The sequence below is a fragment of the Neovison vison genome, chromosome 4 (assembly GCF_020171115.1).
Source record: "Neovison vison isolate M4711 chromosome 4, ASM_NN_V1, whole genome shotgun sequence".
In the NCBI taxonomy this organism is placed as follows: Eukaryota; Metazoa; Chordata; class Mammalia; order Carnivora; family Mustelidae; genus Neogale; species Neogale vison.
The window spans coordinates 180,928,969-180,940,980 of NC_058094.1; the positions used below are offsets into that span (position 1 = coordinate 180,928,969).

Genomic DNA, 12,012 nt, shown 5'->3' on the forward strand with positions numbered 1-12,012 from the left:
CAGACATCTGTCATGATTTTGAATAGCTATACCAGCCATTGTTTAATTTTCACTGGAAGGAATATAAAAGAATACCACTTGCTTATTGATATCTTTAAAGGAGATCAAGTCAGAGTATATATAATAGTGACTACTATAATTGCTCTAAAATACATCAGTGAAGAAAGTAACTGAAGGATAAAGAGAACTTTTTCCTATCATAGTCCCCAAATGGGGAAGCCAGGTTGATCACCTTTACCCCTTTAGCCAGAGGGTAAGCCAGAACCGTAGTCCTGGTTTTCTTACGCTTTGTGCGTAAGAAAGCATTTTCAGCGCTTTGTGCGTAAGAAAATATTTTCAGTGCTTTCTGCTAGCCCACTGGTTCTCAAAGTAAGCTGAGAAACTTCTAAAAATGAAGATTTCTTCGACCCACCACAGACCTTGTGAGCCAGAATATCTCCAGACCGAGCCTGGGAATCTCTATTTTAGAAAGCTGTTCACGTGGTTCTGATGTATCCGCACACTGGTGCTAGACTGCCTATTCAGAAAAGAAAAAAGTATGCTGATGTGAGGAGTCATTCTGCATTGTTGTTAAAACGGCTGAGTTCAGAACACCTGGTATTTTAAGAAAAGTATCGCCTTAAGCATATCCAAGTTCGGAAGGGTGAACTGTTGAGAGCTAACATCTGTAGGCATTCCTGTTCACCCTTACCATTATGAAGGGTAATCCCTGAAGACTAGGAGCTTCTTGTCTTGCTTTTCTCTTGAGATCCCTTGAGGCTTGAGTTGGGAGCCACAGACCCTGACTGTGCTCTGAAGAAGTAAGCCTCAGCATTGAGAGTAGAGGTACCAGTGTTACCCTGATGACCACTTTTCAGAGCAGTTCAGAAGAAAAAGAGAACTTCTGTTTCTGTAAGCTGCCCAGCTGCTTTTTAAGAGGGAGTTAATAGGAGGGTTTGTGAGAATGCATGATCATCCTGGCTTTCCCATTTGGGGACTATGATAGGAAAAAGTTCACATGGATTAAAGGGAAAGGAAGTTATTAGGAATCAGGAACATGGATTTGTACCTACCTTTTGCTTCAAGTAGTACCTTATTGCAGTTTATAGGTAACTGAACATATGTTGTATTTAATTATATAATCAGTTAACAAAAAGCAGCATTTTCTCAAAGATGCTTCTCTTAAATTTCATGCCAGCTAAAAGGTTTGGAACCAATTACTAACCAACCACAGGTTGGTAGGTAGAAGAGACAAACATTTCAGTGAAAAGCCTTACATAAGTGCTTTTGAGGGGATAATGAGTTCATTCAGATAGATAGCCTTAAATTCCTGCTCTGACTTTTGGCTAAATATAAAGTTTTACATTACTTTGGAGCCAGGGACAGTTGCCTGTTCCCAGATCATGCACAAACTGCTAAGAGTTCCCTTTGACTCCAGGGAAACCTTGCCTAATCTGATCCAAACTGACAGCCACTTTCAGGAATCAGGTAACAGAAGAGCACGTGCAGCAAGGACTGACTCAGTGTACGTGAGCTGGGCCCTCTTTCTCACAAATATGAAAACATTCCTTTTCATTAAGTGAAAAATTCAGTTTACAAAAAATATGTTAAATACGATCTTTGAATTTAAAAAATGGAGAAGACACATACTGAGATGTTAATGGTGGTTATTCTGGATAAAGGAAGTATGGAGATTTTCTCTCTTGTGCTTTAAATTCATAGCTTTTCCTTCTGTTAGAAAATGGGAAGTTCATTTTCTTTATGGATATACATGATTTCTAATTATTTATAAGGAACATGTGTTAGTTTTATCACTAGAAAAGAAAAGCTTTCTTCTTTTTTCATATAGAGAACATATTTACAAACTGGACTAGATCCATGGAAATCTGATCAAGATAGTAAAAGCCTCAATGGAAGAAAGAGTAAAGTCTATAGAGAACCAGTGTTAAGTCTGGCAGAGAATTCTTTTTTTTTTTTTTTTTAAAGATTTTATTTATTTATTTGACAGAGAGAGATCACAAGTAGGCAGAGAGGCAGGCGGAGAGAGAGAGAGGAGGAAGCAGGCTCCCCGCCGAGCAGAGAGCCCGATGCGGGACTCGATCCCAGGACCCTGAGATCATGACCCAAGCTGAAGGCAGCGGCTTAAGCCACTGAGCCACCCAGGCGCCCTGGCAGAGAATTCTTAACAGCACCAAAGGATCTTCGAACTCTTGAAGGGCTGCTGTCATGGAGATGATAGATTATTCTTACTTTGCGTGCCTTTGGAAAGAAGAACTAGGATCAGCGGATTGAAATCAGGGGGAGGAGAAAATGTTCTCAGTAGAAAGAAAATTACCTAATAATCAGTAGCATTCAGAATTGGGATGGATTGCCTGTGTGGTAGTGACATTCCGTGTTGCAAGTGTAAACTGAGGCTGGGTGGCTTTCTGTGTGATTTCTTAAAGAAGGAATTCTTAAATTAGAGATTTGACCAACTGAAATTATAAACAAAATAAAACAACCACACAGGCTATTTTTTCACTGTCCAAGTGTTTTGAGATTTTTTTTGGGGGGGGGAGCCTAAAAATGATTCAAATAAGTATAGAAAGCTGGCCCTAAGATCTTGGAAAATTACTTGTTTGTACCTGTTACTTCTTATGTAAAATGAGGATAATGGACAGTATTTACAGGGTTGCTGTGAGGATTAAAAGGACTGCTACATTCAAAGCATTTGGTTCAGTGCCCACTCAGTAATTACTCAATATACATTAGGGGCAATTTTAATAATAATTTGTAGTTAATATGTTACAGGAAATTCAATAAAGCAAATATTTGGGTAGCAACTGTGAATAACAGATTCTGGGACTGTTTTTGAACAGATGGTGTTATGGGATGTTAGGGAACCACTACCCTACTCCTTTTAAAATGAAAAGTTTGATTAAAACATCAGTTTTGGGGGTGCTTGGGTGGCTCAGTGGGTTAAGCCTCTGCCTTCAGCTCAGATCATGATCTCAGGGTCCTGGGATGGAGCCCCACATTGGGCTCTCTGCTCAGCAGGGAGCCTGCTTCCCCTCTCTCTCTGCCTGCCGCTCTGCCTACTTGTGATCTCTGTCTGTCAAATAAATAAAATCTTTAAAAAAAACAGATTAATTTTCAAATGAAGGATCATTCTGGATCTGATCATTCTGGAGTTCTAGAATGTAGTGGATAAAATTGATGTCTGTCTTGCAAAAATATACCAACTTACTTTTGATCAATTGCCTAACAGGTATGGATACCTCATAGTTAATTGTCCTGTTATGCTATCCCTATGATGTGAAAACAGAAAGCCCCCTAACTGAATGTTTTTTTCTCACATATATCACATACAAAAATAAACTAATGTATTAAAGCCCTTTTTACTTATTTATGTTCTCTAGTTTTTGTTTTACCTGTCCTCTGAGGCAGTTGGACGAACAGTTGTTTGTAGCGGGGTGTGCAATTCATTAGAGTAGAAAGTATTGGACAGTATGTCAGCTCCTTCAAGCTCTCTGCAACAATAGGGCCTGCCGTGAATTACCTCCATGTTTCTTGATTAAGATGGCACAGACTGGAAGAGAAAAGGAGGGCACACTTCGGCAGTTAGCTTGACTTGGTCACTATCACAAAGACTCCCTCAGGTAAGGCAGGGAACAATTTATACTGCTGGTGTTCAACTTCCTTCTTCACTTAGAGGCTGTCTGTGGACCCTCAAATTGTCATATCAGTAATTAATAGCAGCTTAAATTCTATGGAATTGAATTTCAGTGGAAACAAATCCACAAGTGGAAGATGTTCTTAAGTACAGTCTAAACACTTTGTGGATGACATGTAGGTTCATATCCATAAAAGGCCACTACTGTAGGGACATCGACTGAAATTATCTTTTTTGCCTCAAAATTTACCATAACTATTCAAGAAAGCTCAGTTGACCCCCCCACTTCCTCCCCACCGTATAATATTTCCAAAAAGCAGGCAGAATCATCCAACAGATTAAGCAGTGTGTTTCCAAAGGTTTCAGGGATCCGGAATGAGAGAAGCCCTTTGCAGAGAGGTGGAGAGGCAGGCACGCAGCGCAGGCAGAATCCCAAAGGGTTTAGAATCCCACCCTCTCCCTCAAATAGGGGAGCCAAGGAGGCACCCTGGCTGGGGCCACTTGTCTCCCCCGGGCCATCAGCGTCCCGCCAAGCAGTGTGACTCGAGGGTTCGGACGCACCTGGGACATCGGCCTGGGAGCGGCCCTGGGCTGTGTCTCCCCTTCTCCTCCCCAAAGCTGGTGGGCCTCTGCGGGGCGTGGAATCCCGCTGTTGTCCGCACCTGCGGGCCCGGGGAGCTTGCAGGCTGGGGGCAGGTGCGGGTGGGAGAGAGAGAGAGAGGGACCGCGGACAGGCCAGGGGTGGGGTTGAGGGTGCCTGTGACGGCAGCCGTGACCGTGGCAGTAGGTAATGCATTCTTGCGGGGCAGGGGGCGGCTCTTAGAGGTTTCGCGGGAAGCGAGCCCAGGAGCTCCGCGACTTTCGACTTGTAGGAATCGGAAGCGGGACTGGAAGCGTGGAGGAAGGGCTAGAGGCTCAGGGTAGAGGTGAAAGGAACTCTTCCGGAGCCCCAGCACCCCTCTCCGCCTCCGCGCCAACGCCTCGCCCGGCTCTGTCCCCAGGCGTCCTTGGGTGGCGGCTTCATGTTCTGCTTCGTGGGCTACGTGTTCTAGGCTTTTCCCCTAGCCGAGGCGTTCGCGTGTGTGGACCGGGCAGAGACGAGCACAGGGCCAGGAGAGCAGGCCAGAGGACACCCTGATGAGGCGAGAGCGTCTAACCCAAGTTCCCCTTCCACCTCCCCTTGCTGGAATGGGGGAAGAGTGACGCCACCACATCCAAGGCGGCTTCGCAGGATTGCGCACACTGCTCGCGGGATTGCGCTCTGTGAGAACCTCAGCTCTTCCTCCCCTGGGTGGGTGCGGACGTGGTGAACCGGCATGCATGCCCAATGCAGTTCCTAAGGATCGCCCCACCTCGATGACCTCAGTCAACAGCGACCCTGCCCTTGGCAGTCCCCATCCCCCAACAAATGTGAACCACGTTTCTGTACTTAAAGAGGCACAAGTTTCTCTGATGACTGATAACTGGGATCCCCAGAAGGATGGGGGTGTGGAAAGCTTAGGTTTTGGGAGAGGCTAGAACCGAGCCTGCAGGAACACAGAAGGATGTGGGGGCTAAGAGTGATCACCACCTCTGAGAAGGGAGGTGTGACAGTGTCCTTGTTGCGCCCCCCCCTTTTTAAATGTTTTGATCAGATCAGCTGACCAGTGGTATTCATTATGCTGTGCCTTCTAGGTGAACGTTAGCTGATGTGAGGGAAAGAAAGGTGCATTGGAATAGGCAAAGTAGTTATTCTGTATTCTTGGTCAACTTCTTAGTTCCCACACCTCTCCCACAACTCCACTAAGCTTGCCAAGAGTAAGTACTGCTGGAGATAGAGTTGTGAATTAGGTGGTTTGTTTATGTCTTTACCCCCTTTATACACCCGTCCCTGAAAAAAAACCTTCTTGTGGAAGTTCATCTTAGCCTTTTTAAAAATTTTATATTTTTTGCTGCTCTGGGGTTTTCAGGGGTTCTCTTTAAATTCCTTCCCATTAAATTCCCTGTCAGCTCAGCTTCTTTTCTGTGCCCAGCCTTCCAGTAATTTCCGTATCCCACCTTTCTGTTGTGCTTGACCTTTGTCCTGTTTCCTTATGACTTGATTCTTCCTGGGAGGTAATAATTGAGCATAATAGATTTAATCAGGCATATTCCTGAAGCTGCATCACTAGCCACATGTTTGTGTGTATGTGAATGGTTGTGATACCAGGGAAGTTAGGGCAACAGTGGGTTGATTGACCAGGATATGTGGTGATAGTCTATAGGTTCTACTGAGTTTGTAATTTTATTTTCTGTCAAATGGGAGTAAAGGGTAGGAAAATATATTTACTTATTTTTAACTTTGCTATATCCAAATAAAATTTATGGGCAAGAAAAAAATTCAATGTCAGATCTTTGTAAAACAACTATTCTCTTTGAAAATCCTTCCCTATCTGAAAGGTTCTTGAAGATTTTAAGACTGGGTCTACTTGACCATGCTCCTTGTTCTAGGCTTTTTTTGACTGCACTCTTACAGCTTCAGCCATAAGGTGTTGTATGTGTGACCCCAACAATACAAAGTAGCCACTTAACAGAGGGGTGCTCAAAATAACTGGCTTCTTAGCTGCATCACCACCACCAGTGGAGTCAGTAGCTTCAGATCACTTTTCTGCTTCTCCTGACAGGTTGATCTCCTTTGTCACCTCATTTACCTTAATATATTCTTTGAGTCACCAGTAATCCTTCCAGTGGGAAAATAAAATTTGGTATTGAAAAAAATATATGCATAGAATACTGTGGCTGGGTTGACAAAAATTCCAAAGCACTAAAGTTAGACCTTTAAACTTCAAGGAAATAATATATAGGAAGTATAAATAAAGTAAATTATTAGTATACTCTATAACCTTTATTTTAAATCTGTTATAGAGACTTTTAAATAAGTGGCATTTGATAATGAACCAAATAAGGTTTTGAGATATCTGGTACTTCTTGACAGGGGTATTTAAAAAAATTCCCATCCCTCATTTTTTTTTCCCCCAATGGAGTTTATTTATGAGAGAGAGAGAGAGAGAGAAGGAACATAAGCACAAGGGAGCTGGAGAGGGAGAAGCAGGCTTCCTGCTGAGTAGGGAGCCTGATATGGGACTCCATCCCAGGACGCTGGGATCATGACATGAGCCAAAGGCAGACACTTAACCAATTGAGCCACTCAGGCGCCCGCCACCCCCCAGTTTTGATATAACTGACATATAACGTTGTATAAATTTAAGGTGTACAGCATAATGACTTCTACACGTGTATATTATGAAATAATTATCACAATAATTTTAGTTGTTAGCATCTATCACCATGTTTAGTTATAAAAAGGACTTTTTTTCCTTGTGATGAAATCTTTTAGGATTTGTTCTCTTAGCAACTTCAAATATACCATATAGCATTAACTCTAGTCATCTGTTATGCATTACATCCCAGTACTTATCTATCTCATAGCTTCCCTTGATTCCACCTTCCCTTGATTCCCTCTCCTCTCAGCCCCTGCCTCTGGCAACTACAAATCTGGTCTCCTTTTCTACGAGTTTGTTTGTTTGTTTGTTTTGATTCCACATATAAGTGAGAACATATAGTATTTATCTTTCTCTGTCTTATTTTACTTAGCATAATGCCCTCAAGATCCATATGCCTCCTTGTGAATGCAGGATTTTTTTCTTTTAATGGCTGAATAGCTTGTGTGTGTGTGTGTGTGTGTGTGTGTGTATGTGCCACATTTTCTTTATCCATTCATCTGTTGATGGATGCTTAGGTTGTTTCCATGTCTTGGCTATTATAAATAATGCTGTAGCTGACAAGGGGTATACAGTTATCTTTATTTTTTATTTTTTTAAGATTTTTTTTTTCTTATTTGACAGAGAGAGATCACAAGTAGGCAGAGAGGCAGGCAGAGAGAGAGGAAGGGAAGCAGGCCCTCTGCTGAGCAGAGAGCCCAATGCGGGACTCGATCCCAGAACCCTGAGATCATGACCTGAGATCATGGCTCAACCCACTGAGCCACCCAGGCACGCCCAGTTATCTTTTTGATATCGTGATTTCATTAGTATTTTATAAAGATTTATTTATTTGTTTATTTGTTTGCTTGTTTAAGACAGGGAGAGGGAGAGAGCACAAGCAAGGGGAGTGGCAGAGGGAGCGGGAGAAGCAGGCTCCCTGGGATCCTGAAGTGGGCTCAATCCTAGAACCCTGGGATCTTGACCTGAGCTGAAGGCAGATGCTAAAGTGGCTGAGCCACCCAGGCACCCTCATGAGTATTTTTTTAAATGGAAAAAGTTTGAGCCTTATTACTTGCCTAGAAGATGGGTTGGGAAGTCTCTTTCAGAGACTTTAAAATATACATTTTAAAAAATTGCAAAACTTAAAATCTCATTGATTCCAATGAATATATCCTTTTTACTAGGATGACAATTTAAAAGTACATATTCTGCTGGCTTTAAAATTAAACTGATTACAAATGAGTTTAATGATACTTTAATTAATAGTAAATTGAGTTTTTTGCCTTGAGTAGCTAAGGAACTACATAGTCATTGAAACGACTTAGATGCAAATATTTATAAAATATCCTTATTTAGTAAATAATCCCTAATTGCCTAGACTGTGTCAGCGATTGTCCCAGTGCCTGCAGTCTCTGGGGATACGGAGCCAGGGACCAGTTATAATCCAATGTGTAGGTGCAGCATTGAGAGGCAAACACTCTTGCACTTCTAGCCTCAAGAATTATGGAAATGAGGACTGTAGTCATTCTATTTATTTTCTTCCTAGTCTAGGTGGGCTAGGCTCCAAAGATGGCTCCCAGTGAACCACAGCTCCTACTATTAATGCTCATGTGTTCTTCCCACCTTCTTTTGTATGGGCTGGCCTGTGACTTGTGTTAACCGCTCAAATGCACCAGAAGTGATGCTGTACCAATTCTAGACCTGGTCTTTAGGAGGACTGGCCACTTCTATTTTCTCCTTCTTGAAACATTTGCTTTTGGGAGCTCTGAATGACCATGAAATAAGTCTGACTACCTGACTAGAGAGATGCTGTGGAAAGATTGCATGAAGAGGGAGAGAGACCCTGTTGTTACGATGTCCCTGTTATCTGAAGAGATGACTCCAATCCCACCTGTCATCTGACTGCAACCACATGAGAGGCCCTAGGTGAGAGCAGCAGAAGAACTGCCCATATGATCTCAGTCAACCAACAGAAGCACAAGGTAATAAAACAGTTGCTCTTTAAAACCACCAAGTCCAGTGATAACCAAGCACTTGTTACGTAATGTTTATATATATTACATGATTTTTTTCTTTCTTATCTTTTAAAATATTAGACTGTTTTAATATTTTAATGTTAATTCGGATGTTTGTTAGTGGTACACTTTACAATGTAGTTATTTAAGATGCAGAATATTTTGATGGCATTGTAACTAAACTAGGAGAAGAAATGAACATTATTCGGAAGTAGACAGGTGACTGAGCCTGCTTCCCCTGCCCCCCTCTGCCTGCCTCTCTGCCTAATTTTGATCTCTGTCTGTCAAATAAATAAATTCTTAAAAAAAAGAAGGGAGTGTAGATAATTAAGCACCATCTCTTAACTGTTTCTAACTCATAAATGATTTGCATCAGTTTCTAAACATTTCAGTGGCCTCAGGAAATTACATGGTGTGGCCTGAGATATGTCCTGTTCCCATGTACCTAGACAAAGAGGGAACTGGAAATGTTAGTGAGTTCTGGAGACATCAGTCACAGTGTTCTGTACTTTGTCTCCCTCCAAGTTTTAGCTTCATCCTATCATTCTCTACACTACCACCTGGGAGATTTTTGTAAAATGCAAATCTGACATGTTTCTTGCTTGAAATCTATGACACGTCCCTGTTACTCACAGAATGAAGGCTAACTGAGAAATTTTTTCATAATATTTTCATTTTCAACTCTTAACCACAGGCAGCCTACCCTTTGATTATTTTGAGCTTTTTGCAGTTTCTTGACTTAGCCTTTTTCTGGTCTTCATACCTTTCCTCCTGCCATTTCCTCATACCAAGCTTCATTGTTTTTGGTAAACCATATCTGTGAGTCAGGGTTCAGTGAGGGACAGAAGCCATACCCATTATTTGAGCAGGACAAATTTAATATAAAGGATTATTAACTAGTAGAAGCTGGGTCACTATTGAAAGGGGAGATTTAAACTTCTTGGAAGACAGTATGCATGTCATAGCTATACACAGCCTTCAGATGGAGAAAAAACTTGCTAGAGGTATAGATTGGCACTCTTCTCTAGAAGAGGTCTGGTCTTGTTGGAGGATGTGAATTGGCCTGAACTGGCCTTTAGAGGTGGCCTGGAGGGTATGGGCTGGTTACAGCTGCTGGTAGAGAGGGAGTGGTCTAATGGCACAGCTGGGACTCTTCTATGTGGCTTACAGGCTCTGGTGATGAATAATAATAATAGGGGATCATTACCTGAAACAGAAGTGTCTTATACTGTTATCTTTGCCTTGCAGAGTCATTCCAGTGCCATCTACTGATGAAGCTTAAAATTCTGCCACCTACCAAAGGAGAAGCTTTTGCAGGATCCAAGTCCATTACCACAAAATGCAGGGAAAAGAAGAGTGAATTTAGAATGGAGAACCAATAAATTGATAATTTGCACACCTTAGCAATGATAATTTATTTAACACATACTATGTGCCAGGTGCTATGATAGAATTGTGTGTGTATGTGTGTGTGTGTGTGTGTGTGTAGCTGTATATAATTTTAAATCCCACAGCAGCCCTCTGAAGTAGAAACTATTCTCATTTGACATATACAAAAAATGATCCATGTTTGTTTGGACATCAAAGCTATGTTCTTCTCTGCTATCCTGATATTCCTTTCTTCTCTTTGGAAAATTAAGTGCACCCTCATGTCTTCCCCTTTAGTGCTTGCCTCTTGTATTACAACACTTATATTGCAGTACCTGTTGGTTTATATGTCTGCCTCTCTCCATAATATAGGAGTTCCTAAAAAGCAGGAATAGTGTTTTTTGATTCATTTTGGTTCTCAGCGCATACCTTTAGTACTTAGTACCTAATAGGCACTTAAATGCTCATGAAAAGAATAATTGTTTGGGTATTCCCTCCTTGGAACCAATGCCAGTGGACTGAATAATTCTGGAAACACCTAGGTAGGTGCTGAGTAAATCTTTTGAATTGGGTTGAATATTTTCCTTTGGATTAAGCCAGTTATGTCTTGTTGAGTCTTGAAAATAGGGAAAGCCTTTTTTATTATTATATTTTATAGCTTGGTTTATTTATTAATACTACACTGTAGTGGGGAACTATTTATAATCTCTTTGAGGGGCACCTGAGTGGCTTAGTCATTAAGTGTCTGCCCTCAGCTCAGGTCATGATCCATGGGTCCTGGGATCGAGCTCTGCATTGGGTTCTCTGCTCAACAGGAAGCCTGCTTCTCCCTCTCCCATTCTCCCTGCTTGTGTTCTCTCTCTCTCTGTGTCAAATAAATAAATAAAAATAAAATCTTAAAAAAAACTCTTTGATATGTTTTTGTGCCTAGGAAATTTTTGATTCCTAGAAACACTTGGCCAGTAGTATAATGGTACAGTTTTAGTTCACACTTATTGGTAGGTTTGATGTTGGTCACTCCATTAACTTTCCTTTAGGTTCGGGTTTTACCTCTGTCACTTTTTCAAGTAAGGTACTTTGGAATCATCCTTTAGATTATGTTATTGGTATTGAAAGAGTATTGAGTTTTGTTCTGGCAGGCAGTTAAATTACCAGCATGTATGAGACTTGGTTTTAGGATTTATTAAGGGGTCTATTTCAACTTTGCCCCGATTGTCCCTTTATAAAAGGGCCTTAGCTGAATGGCCAGAATGTTCACCAAAGTCCCTTCAGTCTCCTCGTAGGACTGAACTCCAGTGTGTCCCCAGCAATGGTCAGTGTCCAGAATCTTTGTTCAGCTTTTGTGCTTCCAGCAGCTATTCTAGGCCTGGATTTTGCTGTGTGTTTGAGAGCCTCCCTCACAGGGCAGAGTATAAGATTCATGAATTTCTAGGGTTTGATAACCCCTAATTTATCCTCTGCTTCCCCAGCCTATTGTCTTTATTATTATTTTTTCTATTCTTGTTTTGTTCTTTCAGTACATCTCTGTCATCACTTTTCTATATTAAATTCCCTCTGCTGAAATGCCTAGTTTGGTTTCTGTTTTTCTGACTATACATACTGTATCACACATAGGAAAGAAAAACTGTTGAATAAAAAAGAAACGATGAGATCTAAAGCACCACAGCATTTATTTAAATTAAACACAACCGAAAAATGACATAATACAGTGACATAGGCCACTCTTCACTTCAGTCCCCTTTTATAAGAAGACCAACTATCAACTATCCATAGACAA

At 41.5% G+C, this 12,012-nt stretch overlaps 1 protein-coding gene and 1 long non-coding RNA gene across 3 annotated transcripts in view; one reads left to right on the plus strand and one right to left on the minus strand.

Moving 5' to 3' along the window:
• The window catches only part of C4H7orf31 (chromosome 4 C7orf31 homolog), a 39,785-nt gene extending 36,262 nt beyond the window's left edge, over positions 1–3,523 (minus strand). The window contains exon 1 of the mRNA XM_044246247.1: positions 3,390–3,523. Within this exon, the coding sequence (XP_044102182.1) occupies positions 3,390–3,523 (134 nt within the window). The remainder of the gene's footprint in view (positions 1–3,389) is intronic.
• LOC122904918 overlaps positions 1–10,270 on the plus strand; it is a 55,370-nt gene extending 45,100 nt beyond the window's left edge. The window contains exons 3-4 of one of the 2 annotated variants that reach the window (XR_006384282.1): positions 8,399–8,834; positions 10,116–10,270. This is a non-coding gene — a long non-coding RNA (uncharacterized LOC122904918). The remainder of the gene's footprint in view (positions 1–8,398; positions 8,835–10,115) is intronic. The other variant, XR_006384281.1, reaches the window with a different exon arrangement.
• Positions 10,271–12,012: the final 1,742 nt, after the last annotated feature.